Source organism: Vipera berus (genome assembly GCF_964194415.1).
Source record: "Vipera berus genome assembly, chromosome: 9".
Lineage (NCBI taxonomy): Eukaryota > Metazoa > Chordata > Lepidosauria > Squamata > Viperidae > Vipera > Vipera berus.
The window spans coordinates 3636972-3660438 of NC_138212.1; the positions used below are offsets into that span (position 1 = coordinate 3636972).

The 23467-nt window shown below is 49.4% G+C and overlaps 1 protein-coding gene across 1 annotated transcript in view; it reads right to left on the bottom strand.

The window, feature by feature from the left end:
- Positions 1 to 2543: 2543 nt before the first annotated feature.
- Positions 2544 to 23467, bottom strand: part of NECTIN2 (nectin cell adhesion molecule 2) — a 68171-nt gene continuing 47247 nt past the window's right edge. Inside the window, exons 6-9 of the mRNA XM_081334880.1 lie at positions 7887 to 8031; positions 6757 to 6820; positions 5863 to 5967; positions 2544 to 4597 (exon numbers count right to left, since the gene is read on the bottom strand). Coding sequence (XP_081191006.1) covers positions 4394 to 4597; positions 5863 to 5967; positions 6757 to 6820; positions 7887 to 8031 — 518 coding nt within the window. The 3' untranslated portion in view covers positions 2544 to 4393. The remainder of the gene's footprint in view (positions 4598 to 5862; positions 5968 to 6756; positions 6821 to 7886; positions 8032 to 23467) is intronic.

The window sequence follows — 23467 nt, forward strand, 5'->3', positions numbered from 1 at the left end:
GAAGACCTCAGAGGTCCCTTCCAGCTCTGATTGATTGATTGACTAAAATGGTTTATGGTCTGCTGACTGAGCAGGGGGCTGGACTAGAAGACCTCCGAGGTCCCTTCCAGCTCCATTCTGACTGACGATCCCTCCTTTGCTCTGCACGCGTATTGGGGGCTTCTGCCGCGGAGACCAACTCCTGGCGGCTCTCCTCCTCCTCCTCCCCCTGGGCCGAAGGAAGCTTCAATTCTATTCTATTCTATTTTATTTTTAAAAAGGCAGTTTTCGTGCTCCGCTCGCAGGGATTGCGCAAGGGAGGGCGGGGAAGAGGAGCCTCCGCCTGGGCGAGCGGAGGGCTGCACGGACCAGGCGGAGGGAGGGAGGGAGGCGATGCCCAGGCTCGGTGGGCCAAAAAAAAAAAAAAGAAGAGCTGATTTCCTGGCCGGATTCTGCGCAGAGGCCGCTAGCTGCTGACCCCCCGGCTGCGGGGCGAGCTCAGCAGGAGGAACCAAGGCTTTCCCGCCCGGCTCGGTCCGGCCCTCCCGGCTGCCCGGGGCGCTTCCTGCTCCCTTCCCGCCCCGGGGCCCATTTTGGCTCCCGCCCGGGCTCCTCCGCTCCTCCGCTGGCCGACCGCCCTTCTCCGTCCGGGCCCTCCCCGCCGGCTCGCCCGCCCGGGCCTCCCTCCCGGGGCTTCCCCACTCACGCAGCGGCGGCGGCGGCGGGAGCAGCGGCAACGAGGGCTGGAGCCGGGAGACAGCCGAACACGCTTGCTCTCCGGCCACGCCCCTTTGGCGCTGCCATTGGCCCGCGAGGCTCCCAGCCGCGCCCCTTTGGCGCTGCCATTGGCCCGCGAGGCTCCCAGCCCCGCCCCTGCCCAGCCTGAAGTCGACGCTACTGGCTGGCCTTCCTTCCAGCCGCGCCCCTTCCCCGGGACCATGCAGCCCTCATGGAGTTTAGGCCTCGCCGAGGTCCCACCGCTTCCTTTCCTCCAGCGCCGGCTTCCTATTGGCTGCCTGTCTGGACGTCACGCGCCGCCAGGCTGCCTCGATTGGGCAGATTGTGGAATAAATCTGGTTCCGCTCCGAGGATTGGTCGCCCTGTTTCCTTCCTGGAGGCCCCTGGGCTGCGTTTTCATTGGTCGCTTCACACACGGAGGGGAATTTGGGGCGCCACTCGGAGCTTCGCCTCAGAAAGAGGGCGGGGCTGGAGAAACAAGGTCAGCGGTGAAGAGCGGGCGCAAGGTCAGGTGGCTATCCCGAGATGCAGCGCGGCCACCACTGAGTTTCTGGTCTAGAGGCGCCCGCGGAAAGCATAGAGGGCCCTTCCGGCCCCGCCCTCAACAGTTTCCATGGAAACCCAATTAGACGGTTTCTAGACTCCTCCAGGCGGTCCTTAGGAGGAGTATCCAGGCTAAATATGCTTTTCTTTAGGGAGTAATTTCTCTCCCTTCAATTTGATTGCAACAGCTTTCTGATTTGCAACCCCACGTGCAGCATGGTACTTTCACGGGGTCCTTTCACGCTATTTTTCACTGCACCCCAGAAAATGATGGTTTCTAAGGCCCCCTCCCCCGCCCTTTGGGAGAGGAAAATCTATCTAGTGCAGCCTATCCTCAGGGTAAAGCCATTAGTCTCTGCCTGGTCCTTAGTGGAGGCAAGTCATCCTCATCCTGGTCTTCTCTAGGAGGACTACAACTCCCATTACTCTCAGCCAACCTGATCTTTAGAACTAGCTGTCCAACATGCTGAGGAAGCATCTGGACGGGAAGGGTTGCGCTCCTAAAAGCCAAACTGTGATATTCTGGTTCCTTGGGCCACAAGAATGGGCTTGCAAGAAGATGCAAAAATTTGAAGCTTCTCCTTGCAAAGCATCGGAAGATTGACCAGCCAGGTTTTCTTGCAAACTGGGTTTGTCTAGCTTAGTGGAAAGAAGGACTAGGGGTGACATGACAGCAGTGTTCCAATATTTGAGGGACTGGTACAAAGAAAAGGGGGTCTACCTATTTTCCAAAGCAGCCAAAAGCAGGACAAGAAACAACGGATGGAAGCTAATCAAGGAGAGAAGCAACCTGGAACTAAGAAATTTCCTGAAAGTGAGAACAGTTAATCAGCGAAACAACTTGTCTCCAGAAGGAGGTTTTTAAGAAGAGATTGGGCAACCATTGGTCTGAAATGGTATTGGGCCTCCTGCCTGAGCAGAGGTTTGGACTAGATAGAAGACCTCCAAGGTCCCTTCCAGCTCTTATTCTGTTATTCTGCACATGAGTTCCTGTTCCAAAATATACACCTACTTCTGAGGTTGTTTCTTGCATTTGCGGGTTTGCAATATAATAATTTCCCCAGACTTTGAACGTATTTGCCTTTATTCTGCTATCCTTTCTCTGAGTTTTTTCCTAAATCCTCCTAAAGTATCAGACTACAAATACAATGAACCTGCTGGCTGAGCATGGTGGAATTGGGGTCCCAGATCTGGAAGGCATCAAGTTCGGAGAGACATATAAACCTAAAAAGTGGTCATTGTGCTGCCTTTCCCCATTGACAGAACACACCGTGGCAGCCACATAGATTTAGAAAAATTTATTAATTTTTTTTAACAAACATCCATCCGGAGTATAAAATTTTCCCTCTGTGTCCCTGCTGAAATTCAGCCCCTCAAGTGTGTCAGATCGAGGCACATAAAAGATAGCAGGGGGTGGGGGAAAGGCATAGTGTGCTTGTGTGCGACAATTGTGCCCTCCTGTTGACCCTGAGAGTCGGGTCTTGTTAGCAGGGGAGGTGAGGAACAGCTACGACAACATAATCATAAACACAATTAAAAAAAATCCCACAGTGCCAATTGGTACCCGCATCTAGAAAAAAAAACAGCAGCAGTGGCAGAGCATAAGAAGACTTTGCCTCGGAATGCTAAATCAATTTGTTTTAAGTCACAATGTAGTTTTGAAAACACCCAAGTGAAGAACAGCAATGCCAAAAAAAAACAAAAAACCTTTCACATTTTCAGGTCAAGAGCCCAAAAGGATTAGTATACTAATGGACCCTAAACGGAGCAGAACCCAAGATCTCAAAATCACAATTCAAGTAACAACTGGAGCCTGTGTCAGAATGCTAATAAAGGGGGGGAAAAAGAACAAAGGCAGGAGCAGTTTGGCACATCAATTTTACTCCTCCGAGCAAAGCTCTCCATTTAGAAATTTGGAAGGGTCTCCTCTGGATAGGGAATTGCTGTGAGGGAGCATCCAAGTCAGACTTCCCACCTCACAAGTGTCAAGAGTACAAATCCCATGATTTTGGGGGGGGGGCGTTTGTGCAATACACAGGCAACCTTACTACCTGGTTAATTCCCAAAGATTTGGGGAGTGTATATGCTGGTGCCTCCGAGGAAATTTTTCAAAGCTGCATCTTTGAGGTAAGTCCTCCCCCTAGCAGGGTTTTCTGGTGCCTTTAGCCTACTCACAAGCCGAACCTCTCCGTGCAATGCAGAGGAATTAGGGGCAGGGTTAATAAGGAGTCTTACAAAACAATTTCTACATGATTCATTTCAGAATTCCCTCAATGCATCTGTTTCCCCTTTGGGGGAAATTCTCCGTGCCTAGTCAGCTTGAAGTTGGAAAGGTGAATTTTAGCCCAATCTTTGTACCTGGTCCCAGGTGGGCTTTCTGCATATTATTTTTTTTAAAAAAATATTTTTGAAGGGTCCAAGAGTTAGGTTCAACTGAGCCATCTTTTACACAGATTGAGGGCAAAAAAACCCACGATGTCCATGACATCACTGCAACTTTTAAAGATGCTTTGCTCTCAACTCTTTCAGAGCATCGCAGTCCAGAAATAGTTTAGACTGGCTGACGTGAATCTTTCAACAAGATTGCCTGAAGCATCAATGGTAGGAGATAAATTCTGGGGAAGAGGGGAGACCCCCATGGGGGTGAAGGTGCAAGGCACTTGCAGGCTGCAGCCCCACGACTAGGTGTCGAGAGAGAGAGAGAGCTTCCACTTCACTGTAAACAGATTCACAGGCATTCAACTACATTCCCCGGATGGCAATATCCTTGTGGGTTCAGAAGCAGCACAGGCCGGTTGGCAGATCTACTGGATCTCGCCATTGAAGCCCTCTGAAGAAAGATCTGGAAGTGAAAGTCCAAGAAGTCAAGAGCACAGATTTGGCAAACGACTGGAAAGCTGATGGTTGAGGAAGAAATACTGATTTTGGGCTGGGTTGAAGTGGAAGGCACAAAGTGGTGAGACCCTTTGAGCAAGATGTGGTCTTGGCTACCTAAGGCACTTGTGAAGGCTGGCAGGTCCAGGAAATGGCGTCGTGTACCTCTCTGATGGAAAAGAAACAGCTTCTCTCCAGGATATCGTTTTAGCAGCATCCCATTTGTTTTTGGACTGTGTTGTGAGTTTAGCCTGCAGGTTTAGACATACATAGCTCTGGACATCACAAAGGCCTTATCGGTGGGCAGGGATGCCAAAGCCTCCTCTTCGTCTGTGGCCGCAAAGGACAGAGCGTCGTAAATGGGGTTGATCTGGTCTAAATATTCATCTTCCAGACTAGGGCCAGCCTCGCCTGCCGCCTCGCGTTCCTCCAGCGTCGGTAGCTCATGGTATCGGGGCATCTCCTGCGGAAGGGGCAGGGGAACGGGCACAGAGGGAGGGGGGGAGAGGCAGTCATTAACTGGGACTTTAATGCGGTCCTGCTAACGAAGGGCCGCAGAGCGGCCCTGCTTTTGGTAGCACCCCGAAGCTGAAATGCACAGAGGCTGCGTTCACACAACATTACCTGACCTTACATTAGATTATTTATTTATTTGTTCGATTTTTAAAAATCCCACCTTTATTATTTTAGAAGTAACTCGGCGACGGAAATAACCAAATACCCCTTTTTCCTCCTCTTTTTTCCCCTCACAACAAGGCAGTTGGGCTGAGGCAGAGGGACTGTCCCCTAGCCAGCTTTGATGGGTAAGACAGAGCTAGAACTCACAGTCCCCTAGTGATTGTCCCAAAGCCACCCAGTTGGTTTTCGTTCCTAAGGAAAGACTAGAATTCATCGTCTCCTGGTGATTGGCCCAAAGTCACCCAGCTGGCTTTCAGGCCTAAGGTGGGACTAGAACTCACAGGCACCTGGTTTCCAGGCCAGCACCTTCCCCACTCCCAGAAGACCCTATGTCCAACCTAGCTGTACTTGGCCTGGTTCATACAACCTCCTAAGATGGGGTAGGCAACCTTGGCTCTTTTATGACTTGTGGACTTCAACTCCCAGAATTCCTGAGCCAGCCTGGCTCAGCTTGGAAACCTCTCTCTTTCCCCTCAGCATGGCTGGCTCAGGAATTCTGGGAGTTGAAGTCCACGAGTCATAAAAGAGCCAAGGTTGCCTACCTCTGTCCTAAGACAATGGCAGAGGTGTCACCACTGCTGAACTACAAGATACCCAATCATATTTTACCCCGGCCTAGTGCATTGTGTGAACCCCCCCCAGCCCCCCCCCCCCAATGGCCAGGCCCGAACTGCAGAAGGCAAAATAATCCTAAGCTAAAGATCTGACTAAGGTTGTAACATTTGTGACACCAATCGTATCATATCTACAGAGGGAGAACCCAGAACCTGCCTCCTCCAGCTTCTACATAGAGAGAGAGATATCTCCTTTCCCCCGGTCATAAGGACTAGAAACCTGCATTACTTAAGGAAAGAAAGACGGCCAGGAGTCTCCAAATTCTTACACGCGCATCCCTTGACTACCACACTTGGAGGTCTGATTTCTGATGCGCAGGATGACATTTGGGAGGGCAATGTTTATATGGCGTTTGATGGAAAGATTCTCGTAATGCTTATCGATTTGTCCGCATTAAACCTGTTTCGGAAGATTTCTTCGGCAGTTCCCCCTCACCTCTTTTGTGGCGGTACTGACCCCTCCAAAGAGCTCATCTGTGGCGTTGGGTTCGTAGTACGGCGCTTTGAACGGGAGACTTTCAGCCCCGGTGGGATTATCAACCTGGAATAAACCAGCAAGGTGGTGAAGACAGGATCGGGCCTACATTGCCAGGATCCCAGTTGGCCATGGGGAGTCTGAAGGCAGCTCCTACTGCAAAAGATCCTGCCTTTCCCCCCATTGTGTCCCCTTCCCAAGGAGGATTTTGTTGAGTCTGGGCTTCACTTTAATGCAGCATCCCCCAACTCTTTGGCCCTAGGAGGCTAAAACATACAAACGGTTGCAGGAATTGGGTTTGGCTAGTCTGGAGAAAAGAAAGACTGGGGGTGGGGGGGGGGAACATGGCAGCAGTATTCCAGTATTTGAGGGGCTGCCCCAAAGAAGAGAGGGGTCAAGCTATCCTCCAAAGTGCCTGAAGGCAGGACAGGAAGCAACGGATGGAAACGAATCAAGGAGAGAAGCGCTCCTGGAACTAAGGAGAAATTTCCTGGCAGTTAGAACAATTAACCAGTGGAACAACCTGCCTCCAGAAGTTGTGGGTGCTCCAACACTGGAGGTTTTCAAGAAGGGATTGAACAAACCCTTTGTCTGAAATGATACAGTATTTCCTGCTTGGGCAAGGGGTTGGACTAGATCAGGGGTAGGCAACCTCGGCTTTTATGACTCATGGACTTCAACTCCCAGAATTCCTGAGTCAGCTATGGAATTCTGGGAGTTGAAGTCCATGAGTCATAAAAGAGCCGAGGTTGCCTACCCCTGGACTAGATAGAAGACCTCCAAGGTCCCTTCCAACTCTCTTCTTCTGAAAGCCGAGGCCTGCAGACCATCCTGGGAGCAGAGTTTGATACTTACCGGCTCTGTTTCTTCGGACAGTTGGCAAGGAGGGGGCGGCTTGTATGCTGGGGGTCCTTCCAAACTGCAGACAAGGCAAGAAGCAAGAGCAGGCAAAGGCGTTTAGCAATCTGTTTTGCATTTATGCAAGGTGCCAACCGAAACAGTGAGGATGAGATTGGAGTGTTTGCTTTCAGACACCTGTGTCTGGGTGGGTGGTTGGATGGGCAGGTGCTGAGGCTCCCCAGATGTTGTCAGATTCCAACACCACGTACTTCCAGAAAGCATGGAGATATCAGTGGGAGAAGCAACATCTGGGCAGCCCCGCCTTCTTCAATTTGTCTTTCAGATTTTTTTTTTGTGCTGCCTGTCATCCAGGAGCTTATATGGGCTCTTTCCTCCTGTTTTTCTTCACAACAACCTTGTGAGGTAGGATGAGATGAAAGAGTGCCTGGCTCACCCAGGGGGCTTTTGAGACCGAGAAACAGGGTCTCCTTGGTGACAGTTTTAACTGCCTTCAGCACAGTAGATTAAGTCAGAGATGGCTCTATCTTTAATTGAGTTAAAAGAAGGGATATGAGGGGATCCCAGATCTTCCCCTACCTATTTGATCCTAGCAGATTCCTTCTGGGCAGAGGTGGGGAACGATGGTCTCGTTTATGACTGGTGGACTTCAACTCCCAGAATTCTTGAGTGACCCATGCTGGCTCAGGAATTCTGGGAGTTGAAGTCCACCAGTCATAAAGGAGGCCATCGTTCCACACTTTCAATCTGCATCTTGATTGAAGGACACAAGATTTGCTCCCTCTCCTTCTGCTTACAGCTGAAGCCCCACCCACTCACGCCACGCAGCTCCATGGTTTATGCCAGGGGTGGGCAACTGGCAATTTTACAACCTGTGGACTTCACCTCCCAGAATTCCTGAGCCAGCCATGCTGGCTCAGGAATTCTGGGAGTTGAAGTCCACAGGTCGTAAAATCACCAGTCCCCTAACTCTAGTTTATACTCAAAGCAAGGCAATCCTTTACTGAATGAGGCTTGTTCCTACTACAAAGAAATTCAGGGTGGGTGGGTGTCCTCTCCCCCGCCCCCATCCAGCCCCCACTACCCCCTTTTCTGCCTGGCTTCCCAGAGCCAACCGGCTCACTTACTCGTCCTCTTCGGGATCCATCCGGTTCTTTTGCTGCTGTCGACAGATCAGGATGCCAGTGGCCACCACCGCCAAGGCCACGATGGTGGCTATGAGGCCTCCAATGATGCCCCCAGTGGTGGCTGCGCCGACCGTGTTGGGCTTCTCTGGAGAGGGGAATAGAAACATAAGCTTAGTAAGACCACCAAATTCCGCTCAAAGTTAATCCAACATTGCCACAACAGGGCTGACTCAGGAATTCTGGGAGTTGAAGTCCATGAGTCATAAAAGAGCCGAGGTTGCCTACCCCTGCCCTATGAGAATGGCGCCCCCCCCACCCCCCTCGGGGATTCACATTGTCCCACCTTTGCTGTCTGTTAAATGAGTCTGCCTCAGTTTCCCAAAATCCTAGACTGTTATTGTAAGTGTTCTGAGGGTTTCGCATCTTGCTGTGGATTGCTTATGTGTTGTCGCCCAGAGTCAATTAAGTTGGGAGTCTCTCTTAATTTGATTAGCTAATTCTTTCCTTCCCTGACTAGTCAAGTGTCATGCAAAATATATCCGGCTGTTTCTTCACTGGGGCCGGGTGCAGCCCTAAAGAAGCGTGTTTGATTCATAGCTAAAGGTGTTGCATAATCTCAAGTACTCTGGCATCTTAGGATAACAGAGTTGGAAGGGGCCTTGAAGGTCTTCTAATACAGAGGTCCCCAACCTTTCCGGCACCAGGGACCACTTCCATGGAGAGAGGTTTTTCCGCAGACCCGTAGGGGGCCTGGTTTTGTGTGCTGCCTGCATCCCGCGGATGGGGCTTTGCTTGTTTGTGCGGACCGGTTGCTGGTATGCTGCAGCCCGGTACCAGTCCACGAACCCTGGCTTGGGGACCCCTAGTCTAGTCCAACCCGCTGCTCGAGGAGGAGACTCTATACCAGGGGTAGGCAGCCTTGGCTCTTTTATGACTCGTGGACTTCAACTCCCAGAATTCCTGAGCCAGCATGGCTCAGCTTGGAAACCTCTCCCTTTCCCCTCAGCATGGCTGGCTCAGGAATTCTGGGAGTTGAAGTCCACGAGTCATAAAGCAGCCAAGGCCTAGGCCAGGGGTAGGCAACCTTGGCCCTTTTATGACCCGTGGACTTCAACTCCCAGAATTCCTGAGCCGGCATGGCTCAGCATGGAAACCTCTCCCTTTCTCCTCAGCATGGCTGGCTCAGGAATTCTGGGAGTTGAAGTCCACGAGTCGTAAAAGAGCCAAAGTTGCCTACCCCTGCTCTATACTATTTCAGACAAATGATCCACCCAATCCCTTCTTAAAAACCTCCAGGGACGATGTAATTTAAACTCGTGTTTCTCAACCTTGGCCGCTTGAAGAGGGGTGGACCTCAACTCCCAGGATTCCCCAGCCAGCCGAGCTAGGCTGAGCTGGCTGGGGAATTCTGGGAGTTGAAGTCCACCCTTCTTCTTTCTTCAAGTGGCCAAGGTTGAGAAACCCTTTTTCTGGCTTTCCTTTTTACACTTTCAGCCACTAGATGGCGCTTCAGCTCTGCGTGGCAACCTTTCCGCTTTGCTTAGCAGCCTTGAACCTGCCTTGAATATATATCAAATTGTCTATTATTCACCACTTTGCAGAAGAGAGTGGGCAAAGCAGGGAGGTACATTTTTATTGCTTGCATCCTCTCGCATCTTCAGCTGCTGGGCCTTGGGAACATCTGGGTGACTAGGGCTGGCAGTGAGGATGGGGATTCTCTTAAGTGAGCACGGATACCATTCTGGGATAAGACAGCCAAAGGCACTCTGGATATTCAGGGGTAACCAATTTTCTTAGTTTCTAAGCAACCCTATCATGCACGAGTCAAAGAGTTGGTGCTGGACACAGAGGTTAACATGCAATAAAAAAAACCCCAAATCCTAAACTTGCTTTTTTTCTTCTTCTTCACTGAAATAAAGTTTCTAGTCCTTAAGGTACACATCGGCAACGGAGGCATACTCAGATAGCACAGATCAGCTCCCTAGGCATCAGAAAATGGGGTTTCAAGTTTAGTTTTCTGCCTTTTTCTAAGAAGGGCAGGGATGGAATGTACAGTCTTAGGCACAGTAGAGGCACATACAAAAACGGAAGGAACACGAATTATAATGATCAGCTTTTCTCTGAATTTTCATTTCTAAGCAGGAAGTGGGTAAACGTGCAACCCTGAGAAGGATTTCATCTTTTGATCCCTCTGCCACAGCCTAGGGGGCTGCTTCTTCCTCGCCATCAGGATCTGCAGCTTGCCAGCCTAGCCTTGGAAAAACAGCAGGATCCGGTGACCGAGCCGTTTCATTCACCTCCGGACATGCAACGCTCACCACTGGACTGCATCTGGAGGGACCCAGCTTGGAGAAAGCTGCCTTCAATAAAATCAACTTGACTTTCCCCATTCTTAGCATTGGCAATAGGATCCCGATCCTTCTCTCTCTTAAAAGGGACTACTTTAGAAATGGTTGCGATCCACAGACATACTCTGAAAGAGGGCATTAAGTTGCAGCACCTGTGCTTTTCACAAGAGCTCCATGCACAGTGAGCAATACCTATAGAACAGAATGTGGTCCGCTTTATTTATGATTTGCATCCTGCCTTTGTTATTTTTACAAATCACTCAAGGAGGTGAACATATCTGACACAGCTTCCTCCTCCTATTTACCCCACAAGAACCACCCTGACAGGTGGGTTAGGCTGTGTGTGAGAGAGAGCGATTGGCTCAAAGTCGCCCAGCCGGCTTTCATGGCTAAGGCAGGACTAGAGCTCGCAGTCGCCTGGTGATGGGCCCAAAGTCACTCAGATGGAACTAAAACTCACCATCTCCTGGTGATTGGCCCAAAGTCACCCAGCCGGCTTTCCTGGCTAAGGCGGGACTAGAACTCACCATTGCCTGGTGATGGGCCCAAAGTCACTCAGATGGAACTAGAACTCACCATCTCCTGGTGATTGGCCCAAAGTCACCCAGCCGGCTTTCCTGGCTAAGGCGGGACTAGAACTCACCGTTGCCTGGTGATGGGCCCAAAGTCACTCAGATGAAAATAGAACTCACCATCTCCTGGTGATTGGCCCAAAGTCACCCAGCCGGCTTTCCTGGCTAAGGCGGGACTAGAACTCACCATTGCCTGGTGATGGGCCCAAAGTCACTCAGATGGAACTAGAACTCACCGTCTCCTGGTGATTGGCCAAAAGTCACCCAGCAAGCTTCATGCCTAAGGCGGGACTAGAACTCCTCCTCTCCTGCTTTCAACCTGGCGCCTTAACCACTAGACCAGGTGTAGGGACTGGTACCCATGAAACAACCCTAAGCGCTAAATAACAGGACTATTCTTCTATGTCCCACCTCCTGTCACTCATCCAGGCACCAGAGAACAAATGAAGGGGAAGGACGGTGTCAGGACTGGCCTTTCTCCTAAGGTCCACCCAAACTTCCCCTTTGCCTGCAAACAGTTTCAGCAACTCCCACCTGGCACACCTAGAAGCTGAAACCCAACCTTCCTTGGGCCATCCGATTGCTGCCAGCTTGGCATGTTCCTCCCCGCCACACATTTCTCCTCCCCCCCTCCCCTCACAGCCCTCCTGGGAAAAGCCATAATTACACACAGCCCCATACATTATGCATGGCGGAGCTGGGAGCAAGTGGCGGCTGCCGGCCTCTTCTGCAGCAGCTCAAAATCCTTATTTTTAGATCGGAGAGGAAGGCTTCCGGTGGCGTTCTTTTGAAGCCAGCTCGGTTGCCAAGAAGCTGGGCCAGTTAGGGTTACCGAATCCAGAGGAGAAGGCGAGAGAAAGAAGAGGAAGGGCTTCGAAGGTGAACGTCGGTCGGAAGGCAGGAGGAGAGCTAATTGCTTCCCTTGGTAGAGAAGGATTAGTCTCTCTTTTTCCAGGCTGGCCACCGGACTAGGAACCTGCAAGATCCGGAGGAATTGCCCTACAGCAGGGGTAGGCAACCTTGGCCCTTTTATGACTCGTGGACTTCAACTCCCAGAATTCCTGAGCCAGCATGGGGGAACTATGGGAGTTGAAGTCCACGAGTCATGAAGGGGCCAAAGTTTCCCCCATGCTGGCTCAGGAATTCTGGGAGTTGAAGTCCACGAGTCATGAAGGGGCCAAAGTTTTTCCCATGCTGGCTCAGGAATTCTGGGAGTTGAAGTCCACGAGTCATAAAAGAGCCAAGGTTACCTACCCCTGCCCTACAGGTGGAGGGGCCTCACTGATCCATCTATGATGTGTTCCTATAGCACATCTAACTGGGGCAGGTAATCATCCAGTCCCTGCACAGATGGTCCTCAGCCTGCCACGAATTCACTTAATGACTGTTCAAAGTTACAAGGGCTCTGAAAAAAGTGATCATTTCTCACACTTACGACCGTCGCGACATGGTCAGGTGATTGCGTCTACATCATTTTGGGTGATGCTCTCAAGAGACGGCATGGTCATCTTAAATTTAATCCATAAAATAAAATAAAGTAAAAACAAAAATCTTCGCTTTTATGAGACACCAATGCTTGGTGTTCTATGAAGCTACCTTAGATCCAGCTAGGAAGGGCGGTCTCAATGAGCCATGGCAAATGAGAATCTCTAGGCCTGGTTGGGAATTAAGTATGTGGAGGGGGGGAGGCATTTTGGAGAATGCTATGGGGTGTATGTGAAATAAGTGGGGTGTCCAATGGGCCAGAGATGGAGCATTCTCCCCCAAGCCTGCCCAAAAGTAGACAAACCACTTGAGACGGCAGTGGACACCGAATTTAGCCCTAAAAGTAGCTCTACGCCGGGTTTTTTTTTCAACCTCGATAACGTGGAAGGTGTGTGGACTTCAACTCCCAGAATGCCACCAACTTGAAAGTGGGTGGATTTCCACCTCCCAGAATTCCCCAGCCAGTCAACGCAGCAAGGCAAAAGATTTCACCATCTCTCCCAGTTGCTTCTCCCCAGCAAACTGGTCCCGAAGGATACGTGGGCGCACACCTGCAGCGGTGGTGATGTCACTTTCCCCTTTCAGCCCGTGCCACGCCCACTCTCCACCTAGCGTGGCGTCCATCCGGCTGGGCAGAGGAAAGGAAGAAAGGGAAGGGAAGGAGAGAGGGAGGAAGGGAGGAGGGATGAAAGGGCAAGGCTGGTGCAGATGACTCAGCCAACTCAAAGGCCATCTGGGAAGACATGAGATCATGCGTCAGACTTGACTGATATGCTCCGGGCCTGCAGGAGGAAGCAACGTCAGCCTGAGGAATGCTGGGTTTTCAGCTTCCCGGAGCAGCCTGGAGGAAGAGAGGGATGAGCTGGTCAGTGGCAAAGGGACCACCAACTGCCAGGAGGCAACATCTGCCTGGAATGACTCTTCTCTTCATGCCTAGGGCGGGACTAGAACTCACAGTCTCCTAGTGATTGGCCCATGGTCACACAGCTGGCTTTCATAGCTAAGGCAGAACTAGAACTCACAGTCTCCCAGTGATTGGCTCATGCTCACCCAGCTGGCTTTCATGTCTAAGGTAGAACTAGAACTCACAGTCTCCCAGTGATTGGCTCATGGTCACCCAGCTGGCTTTCATGTCTAAGGCAGAACTAGAACTCACAGTCTCCCAGTGATTGGCTCATGGTCACCCAGCTGGCTTTCATGTCTAAGGCAGAACTAGAACTCACAGTCTCCCAGTGATTGGCTCATGGTCACCCAGCTGGCTTTCATGTCTAAGGCAGAACTAGAACTCACAGTCTCCCAGTGATTGGCTCATGGTCACCCAGCTGGCTTTCATGTCTAAGGCAGAAGTAGAACTCACAGTCTCCCAGTGATTGGCTCATGGTCACACAGCTGGCTTTCATAGTTAAGGCAGAACTAGAACTCACAGTCTCCTAGTGTTTGGCCCAAGGTCACACAGCTGGCTTTCATGACTAAGCCAAGACTACAACCCACTTTTCTTCCTCTTCACGTGACTAGCTGCATTCCCAAACTCGGGTGTTTCTCGACCATCTGAAGAGTTTGTGGCTTTCAAATCCCAGAACAGCAATTTGTTTAGCGACCGTTTAAAGTTACAACGACACTGGGGGAGAAAAAGGGGGGGACATCACCATTTTTCACTCTTAACAATTGTAGCAGCTGCCCCATGGGGGTCACGTGAGCAACATTTGGACGCTCAGCAATTGGTTCATATTTATGACGGTCGCAGTGTCCCAGGGTCAAGGGATCCCCTTTTTATGACTTTCTGACCAGCATAGTCCCGGGGGGGGGGGGGAGGAAGCCAGATTCGCTTTACAACACTGTTATTAACAGCTGCAGCGATTCACTTAACAACGGCCGCAAGAAAGGTTGCAACGTGGGACAAAACCTGCTGAACAACCGCCTTGCTTAGCAATGGACATTCTGGGCTCAAATGCAGTCGTAAGCCGAGGACTACCTTCCACTGCTAAGCACTACCTTCCACTGCCTCCCTCCGACGCAGGCCGAGAGTTTGGCAAACCGGGTCCTTGCCCAGAGGAGCCCTCGGTGAGCCCAAGGCCTTGGTTGCAGAAGAAAAGCCGCCGTGGCTAAACAGGCCAGACCGGAGCTGGTAATCCACTTGATCTGCCCGGATAATCCACTCTTGTCAGGTGGCTCCTAGGAAGCACGCTTTGGGGAGGTAGAGTCAGGAGGGACTCGGGGCAGGGAGAAGCCGATGGATGGGTGAGTCAGAGGGGTGGGGTGGGGTGGGTGGGAAGGGGAAAGAAGGGAGTGAAACCTGGCTGATCTGGGAAGCGATGGGGAGGGTGGGGGTGTTTCGGAGACGGGGAGAAGAAAAGAAAGAAAGAAAGAAAGAAAGAAAGAAAGAAAGAAAGAAAGAAAGAAAGAAAGAAAGAAAGAAAGAAAGAAAGAAAGAAAGAAAGAAAGAAAGAAAGAAAGAGAGTCCCAGGTCCATTTCCGGGAGGCAGCAGACTCAAATTCTCCAGAGATGACAACATGCATGTGCTGGAAAGTTAGGCAGACGCCCACCCACGCCCCAAACTGGCCACTAACGGGAAAGGGGAGGGGGGGAGAATGTGCCTGCTTTAGTTTCGTTCAGTGTTTTGCCCCTTGCCCCCACCCCCAGATGTCTGGCAGTGCTCCCAGCCTGGCACCTGCCAAATTCTTTCCTTTTCTTGATTTGTATCCTGCCTTTTTTATTTTTACAAACAACTCAAGGTGGTGAACGTGCTCAGCATGTCTTCTTCCTCCTCCTATTTTCTCCGCAACAACCACCCTGTGGGGTGGGGTGGGATAAGAGAGAGAGAGAGAGAGAGAGAGAGAGAGAGAGAGAGAGAAGGACTGGCTCAATGTCACCCAGCTGGCTAAGAAAGAACTAGAACTCACCCTCTCCTGGTGATTGGGAGAAGGTCACCCAGCTGGCTTTCATAGCTAAGGCAGAACTAGAACTCACAGTCTCCTAGTAATTGGCCCAAAGTCACCCAGCTGGCTTTCGTGACTATGGCGAGACTAGAACTCATTGTCTCCTGGTGAATGGCCCAAGGCCACCTAACTTGCTTTCATGCCTAAGGCAGAACTAGAACTCACTGTCTCCTGGTGAATGGCCCAAGGTCACCTAACTGGCTTTCAGGATTAAGCCGAGACTCCAACTCACTGTCTCTTGGAGATTGGCCCAAGGTCACCGGCTGGCTTTCACGCCTGGCGGGACTAGAACTCACAGTCTCCCAGTTTCTAGCCCTGGGCCTTAACCACTAGACAAACTGGCTCCCTTCCTCCCAGATCAACCCCCACCCCCAAGGTTGCTCTTTGAGAGGCTGATGGGAGTGACAGCCTAAAGCATCGGGAAGGGATCAGGTTAGGGAAGGGGCAAACGCAGTGGCCAGTGCGCCTTGTGCCTCATCACACACACACACACACACACACACACACACACACACACACACACGCCCCTAATTCATGCCAAACCCAAGGATGCCAACCCTTCGGGAGAATTTGCCAAATAAAACGGCTCCCAGCTGCATTTCCTTCCAGAGTTTCAGCCCCTCCCTCGGGAATTTCTTTGCCCGTGTTTACATGAAACTAGAGTCAAAAGAGGGAAAGAAACGGGATGTACTTTCAGCCTGGGGGGGGGAGGGGTTGGGGGAGAGAAATATGAGCTGATGTGGCCACCCCTGGAGTAAAGGGGACAATTGCACCCAAGAACTCCGTAGCCTGAATGGAAAGCAGGAGAGCCAACTTGGAAAAAGTCCCTATTTGGCTTTAAACGAGTCGTTTCCCCCCCTTGCAAATCTCAAGAGAGTATTTATTATTATTATTATTATTATTATTACATTTTACTTTATTGCTGTCGCCAAGGTAAATCCTCTCTGCTCCTTACCGGGCAGAGCAGATAGGAGAAATATTTCCATCCCTGATAGATGAGGTGGTCCAAAACGTTACAGGCTTCGCATTGTTTAATGTGGCTTTTATGGGGGGGAGGAGGAGAAGGGGACGGTGGTTTGTTACTGGGTGCAGAATTTTCTTGAAGAGCCAGCCGTATTATCTCCTTAAATAGCTAAGCCACAAGCAGGGGAGGGGAGGGAAAAAAAAGGAAAGAAAAGAAAAGAGGATGCATACACTCTTCCTGGTTTTGCCCTGCCGAGAGAATCCCTTTTAACCTGAATGCGGCTTGTGAAAATAAGCAGAAAGAAGCACTCAACTCATAATGGGATCGGGAGATCTTGATCTGAGCGCTTTGGAAACAGTGCAGGGACAAAAATAAGTTGACTGTCTCTAGGCAGGGGAGGAAAAATATCCTGCTTGGCCTATTCGTCACCTCCTCTCGGAGAAAAACCAACATAGAAATTAAGGCTCCTTGTTCTCACCAGTTCAGCTCTGTCTCCAAGATTTTCAGGGCCAGCATGTTGGGTTTTTTTTAATTTAGGAAGGCGGGATTGCAAGGTGAAACTATTGGCATTTTTTTTTAAAAAAACAGGATTTTTTTTAAAAAAAAAATCCCGATAGTTTCACCTTGCAATCCGCCTTCCTAAACCCTGCGTCAACAGAAACTTTGTCGGCAAAGAACATGATTAAAAATTAACTTTGTGCTATCTTTCCCCCCCCCCCTTCCAAATCTTCCCCAAAATATGCTGCTGCACATAACCGCTGGGGTTTGAAGCTGAAGGGGAGAACCAAAGGAAAATGCCATGCTTTGCAGAATTTCTGAATGACAAGAGTTGGAAGGGACCCTGGAGGTCATCTAGTCCAACCCCTTGCTCAAGCAGGAGACACTCTATAATACCATTTCAGACAAATGGCTGTCCGATCTCTTCTTGAAAACCTCCAGTGGTGGAGCATATAAATTTAATAAATTCAATTCAATTCAACTTCTGGAGGCAAGTCCTTCCACTGATTAATATGTTTTAAGTGTCAAGACATTTCTTCTTAGTTCCGCTGGGAGACGGTTATGACAGCCAATTCCTTAACGTAATGTCTTCAAAAGTTTTCGTTCAATGTGCGGCTATGATTTGCTTTAAACCAGTGTTTCTCTCAACCTGGTTCGTGTTTGAGGCAGGGAGACTTCGACTCTCAGACTTGCCCAAGCCTTAAACTTGCCAAGGTTGAAAAACACGGCTTTAAGCCTTAATCTACAGACCACAACGGCCGAGTTTGTGCCCTTTGTCCAAACCACTCTTGTCTCGGTGCGTTATGTAAACACATCTCTTTAAGGAAGCGGGACACGGGAGGTGAAAGTCCAACCGATAAATATTTTGGGAATGTTGGGAGGCTTGCAATTTAATTTCCTGGGAGGCCAGCCCTCAATTCTTTCAGCACAGCCTGCCGTGTAGGGGTCAAAATTAAAAGTTTGAAACTGTGCAAAGGCATTGGGAAACAATCTTAGCAAATCGTGCCTCCTTTCTGCGGTGGACAACAAAGGACTGCACACTTACCCCCAAGCCAGACTAAAGGACGAGATTCCTAGAAAGGCTGTGTTTGCAAAATCTCCAATATTCACCCGTTGCCAGCTGTGCAATGACACCCGGGCTAATTAGAAAGACCATCCTTTAAGGTTCCAAGAACTGCCCCCTGCTCTGAAAGAGGCCTGATTTCTTGTAAATGGTTGCCACCTGATACCCAATGAAACACCGCTGCAAGTATTTATTACCCGTCTGTGGTATTTGCATGCTGGCTGAGACCGGCTTATTTTTAGGTTTCTGGTGAGTAAATTCTGCCGTTGGTGAAAAGGCACCTCCCTAACACTTCAACTTTTCCTCCAGAGACATAACCAACTCAAATTTTGCTTGTGAAGATTGGGGAGATTTTTTTAAAAAAAAATATTGGCTAGATTTATATTTCACACTAAATTACTGCTGGTCAATCAGGTGTATTCAGTGGTTCGGATTTGCACACACTAAAACCATGCACCAAGCTTTATAAATCACGGTGGTTGACTTCACAGACTCCTCCTCTTGCCACCCCCCTCCCTTCTAGCACTGATGATGTTCCCTAGTTGGGTCACGAAACGTCTGCAAGAAAACAACCAAGCTCAGAAAGCACCAAGGACCCCACAGTCATCTTTCTCTCTGCAAACCCCACTCCCCTCTAGCACTGATGATGTTACCTAGTTGGGTCATGAAACGTCTGCAAGAAAACAACCAAGCTCAGAGAGCACCAAGGACCCCACAGTCATCTTCCTCTCTGCAAACCCCACTCCCTTCTAGCACTGATGATGTTACCTAGTTGGGTCACGAAACGTCTGCAAGAAAACAACCAAGGACCTCATACTTCCTTCTCTGTGGGGTCTCCTGCTCCGACTGCAGCCAGCACAATCTATTTTCACCGAGTTATCTTCTAGGGATACAGGCATTTCCCTTCACTGATACGTCTTTCTTATTTTTCACAGGGTTCAAAGACTATGCAAACCAAGATCAGTTATATTATCCATGCCTGACTGGATCTGAGCGGTTTTAATCAACTCAGTTGTTTGCATTCAGACAACTCCATGAACTATTCGCTAATCGTGTGTTGGGTTGACAAGAAGTCGTGACTCCGGAAACCAGCTAATCCATTTTTGGCCTAGCATGTTGTGTTATTTTGGTCTAGGGCAGGGTTGTCCACTCTTGGCAATTTTAAGACCTGCTGGCTGTGGATTTCTGGAAGTTAAGAGTCTACAAGTCTTAAAAGTTGCCCAAGTTTGGATATCCCTGATCTGAGGGTTAATTATGATTATGCACCAGCAGACCAAGCAATTTATGAGAACATTATGGATATAATCTTAATAAGATATTAATAAGTAAATGTTTGTTAAGTGTTTATGGAGAAAGAGACCGAGACCTTTCTTATATTTTCATTTCAGTTATTCACTGATTTATTAATGACATTACAAGACATTCCTTCCTTAAATGTTTCTCTTTGATTTTTCTGCTATAACCTGAGTCAATTTGTGATTTGATATTGCTTGTGGGAATGCTTAAGACCTTTTGCTGCAACATGAATTGGAGCCGAAGTTTGTAAAGCCTCCTGACCAGTTGCGACTTTTTTCACGGTGAAGAGTTACGGGGTTTTTCCATGGATCTGTTCTAAATATTACAAGCCCTAGATCCCTTTCATAGAGTTTCTTAAGATGCAAATATTTGAATTTGAGTCTCACAAGGGTATAGAGCAGGGGTAGGCAACCTCGGCTCAGGAATTCTGGGAGTTGAAGTCCATGAGTCATAAAAGAGCCGAGGTTGCCTACCCCTGGTATAGAGTCAGGCCTTGACCTCGTTTCAACCCCTCTTCAAAATTTAGCACTCTAGTCTAGGCCACTTTAACCGCTGTTTAAGTAGGAACAGCTGTTAAGCCTGGATGGGCGGAAGGGTGAAAAATCATTAGTTATGGGTTTCAACAAGACTTATCCAAAATCCGGGGAAGGATTCCTTATTCCCTGTTCCCAACAAGGCTTAGATGGGCCCCTGATGTGAAAAGAGATGTCAAACAGCTGGGCGACAAGAAGCAGCTGGACCACATGCATATTACATTAGCCAAACCCTTCATAAGATGGATGCATTTGGTTGGCAGGCAATTACACTAAATTTCACAGAGTTTTTTTTTTCTTTCTGGGTGGCAAAGGGCTTAAAATGGATATTTAAGACGAACTGGATCGAGATCAGAGGTGAAATAAATCCGCCCTACAAAGGTTTTGGTTTTTTCCCCTCCTAAACTGCAAGCCATCATTTCACGTATCCATCTCAAGTTTTCATGGCACCACCCAAAGTCCTGCTGATGGAGTGGTGGTGGTGGGGGAAGCGGCTGATAAAACTTGAGAAATAAATAAACAGGGATGTAAAGAACGAAGCTGTGATTATTTCTTAAATCATCGTTGACTCAGGGGGGGGGAGCCAGGCTGCCAAGTGGAAGCGAGAACGGCTGGCAAGGACAGGAAGGCGTGGAGCGAGCTAGTGAACGAACAGCCGCAGAGGGTCCTCGCTTTACAACAGTTCATTTAGTGAAGGTTCGAAGTTACAACGGCACTGGGGGGGGGGAAAAGCAACTTGGGGCCGTTTTTCAGAGTCACAAGCCTTGTAGCAGTCCCAGAATCGTGTGAGCAAAATTCCGATGCTTGGTCACCGATTCGTACTTACGACCGTCGCTGTATCCCAAGGTCACGTGATCCCCTTTGGACAAGCAAAGTCCATGGGGGAAGCCGGATTCATTTAACAACCGGGTTACTAACTGAACAACTGCAGCGATTCACTTAGCGACCGTGGCAAGCAAGGTTGTAAAATGGGGCAAAGCTCACTCAACAAACGTCTCACTTAACCAGAGAAATTTTGGGCTCCATGGTGGTCATAAGTTGAGGCTACCGGTAGTCCTCAACTTACGACCATCCCCTCAGCAACTGTTCTGGAAAATGTGACTTTATGACCATTTCTCATAGATGACCGTTGTGGCGTTCCCACGGCGACGCGTTCAAAATTGGAACGCTCAACAATTGGTTCCTATTTATGACGGTCGCAGCATGTCCCGGGGTCACGTGATCCACTTTTGCGACCTTCTGACAAGCAAAGTCAAGGGGGGGGGAGCCAGTTTGACTTAACAGCCGTGTTACTCACTTAACAGCAGCAATTCACTTAGCGACCGTGGCAAGCAATGACATAAAATGGGGCAAAAATCACTTAGCAAATGTCTCGCTGAATGATAGAAATTTTGGGCTCCACTGTGGTCGCAAGTCAAGGACTGGAAGGCCCACATTTTAAGTGCAAACTTCCCGGGTTTTTTTTCTTCCTTTTTTTCTCAAATGCAGAGCAGAAAGAGTCCTTTTGCTGTGCCACAAGGAGGAGATCAGTTACCAGTCTGGGCACCGTCCTAGCCAGACCCCGGCACCCTGGATTATAACTCCCACGATCCCCAAGCTAATCGCAGGCTAGTCATCATCCTGGCTTAAGAGGAAAGTTGAGGAAAATTAAGAGAGAAAGAAAAAAAAAACAGCAATCCAAAAGCTACCACCAAGTCGCAGAATGGGCTGAGTGAAGGAGGCAAATCCACCACTTGTTGAGAAGCCCACTGGCCAGGATTGATAGGGCAAGGCTGCAAAAGACATGTTCACTTTACCAGAGTTATATTATATAGGCCCTCTGTCTCAGAAAGAGATGGGATGCTCGCTTTCCTTCTGGGTTTGTGTGTGTGTGTGTGTGTGTGTGTGTTTGTGTGCGTGCATGCACATACACAATTATCAACCTACCTCAGCCTCCACAAGTGACAGCTACAACCAAATACTCAAGCAAAGAACCTTGTTGAGAATTTCAGCCAGTCATACTTTCTCATCTTCCGCAATTCTTTTATTTCTCCTGTTTCTTCTTCTACCCATTCATTGCATTTGACTTATGACCACAACCGAGCCCCAGCATTTATGTTGCTAAGCGAGACAGTTGCTGAGTGAGTGTTGCCCCATTTGACGGCCTTTCTCCTTGCAGTGAATCACTGCTGTTGTTAAGTTAGTAACACGGTTGTTCAGTGAATCTGACTGCCCCTCCCCCATTGACTTTACGTTGGTCAGGAGGTTGCCAAAGAGATCACGTGACCCCAGGACACTGCAACCATCATAAATACGGACAACTGTCTGAATTTTGATCACGTGACCATGGGAACACTGCGACGGTTGTAAGTGTGAAAAACGGTCACTTTTTCCAGTGACACTGTAATTTTTGTCACTAAATGAATGGTTGTAAGTCAAGGACTGTCTGTACTACCCATTTTCTATCCTTGCTGGACTGTTTGGGGATTCCACATTGAATCCACCCATCCATCCATGTACCCATCCATCCACACATCCATTTATCCATCCATCCATTTAATTACCTACCCTCCCATCCGTCCACCCACCTATCCACCCACCCACCCACCCATCCATCCATTTATCCATCCATCCACTCATCTACCCATTTATTCATCCATCCATCCATTCATCCATCCATTTATCCATCCATCCATCTACTTACCCACCCACTCACCCATCTACTCATCTACCCATCCATCCATCCACCCATTTATGCATCCATCCATCCATTTATCCATCCATCCACTCATCTACCCATTTATTCATCCATCCATCCATTCATCCATCCATTTATCCATCCATCCATCTACTTACCCACCCACTCACCCATCTACTCATCTACCCATCCATCCATCCACCCATTTATGCATCCATCCATCCATTTATCCATCCATCCATCCATCCATCCATCCGCTCAACTAACCTCCTGTCCCTCCACTCACCCATCCACTCACCCCTCCCTCCCTCCCAGCCCCTCAAAGTTTCTTGAATTTCAGCAATCTTGAGCTTGCCCTGATCCTGGAGCTCTCTCTCCTTCATCACGTCACGCAAGAAAACTGGGTCACTCCTGCTTCTTCTTCCTCAGCTGCAGCTCCCAACATCAGCCCTCCCCACTGTCAGGGGGAGACGCTGGGTGGAAAAAAGATTTAACATCTGGAGCCCTACAGGTTTTTCCCGGCCCAACTGCCCCCCACCCCCTGCAGTGTATAAGATCTCCCCTCTCCTGAAAAAAAGGGGGCCTCCCAATTCCAACGGCCTGCAAGCACAAAGAGGTCCCACCCACCACCACCACCAACGGCTCCGCGTCTCCTCAAAACAGCCTCTCGGTCCCACCTGCCGACGTTGCAGCGGGCGGCAGCGTTTGGCTGGCTGCTTTGAAGAAAGGAGGGCTCCGTTCCGAGGGAAGACAGGTGGCCATGGAGACGTGTGGGGAGCCGACAGGTTGGAGCGTCTGCAAGCCACAGGCATCTGCTCTCGCCAACAGAAGGTGCTTCAAAGGTTGCCTAGATGTGGCTGTCATGTAGTGTTTTATTTACCAGGTTTTCCTCGCCGCCCAGGAATACAGAAGGTAACTCAGCCACCAAGGCAGCAAAGCCACGATTAATACATTCCCAAGTTCTTTTAAATTTAGGAAGAGACAAGATCTGCCACCAAGTTTTAATTGGAAGAACAGACCGGCGTGTTCCAGAATAAAAACACCAGACTTTTAAAAAATCAGGGAGGCTTTCAGGTCAAATTCTCACTTGACTGTGGCCCGGTCTGCCTGACAGGATAAAAGGGGAAGGAGGGGAGCTTAAAATGAAGGGAGAACACCCCCAATTGAGCAGCAACAAGCAACATTAAAAGCCCGTCTCACAAGGTCAT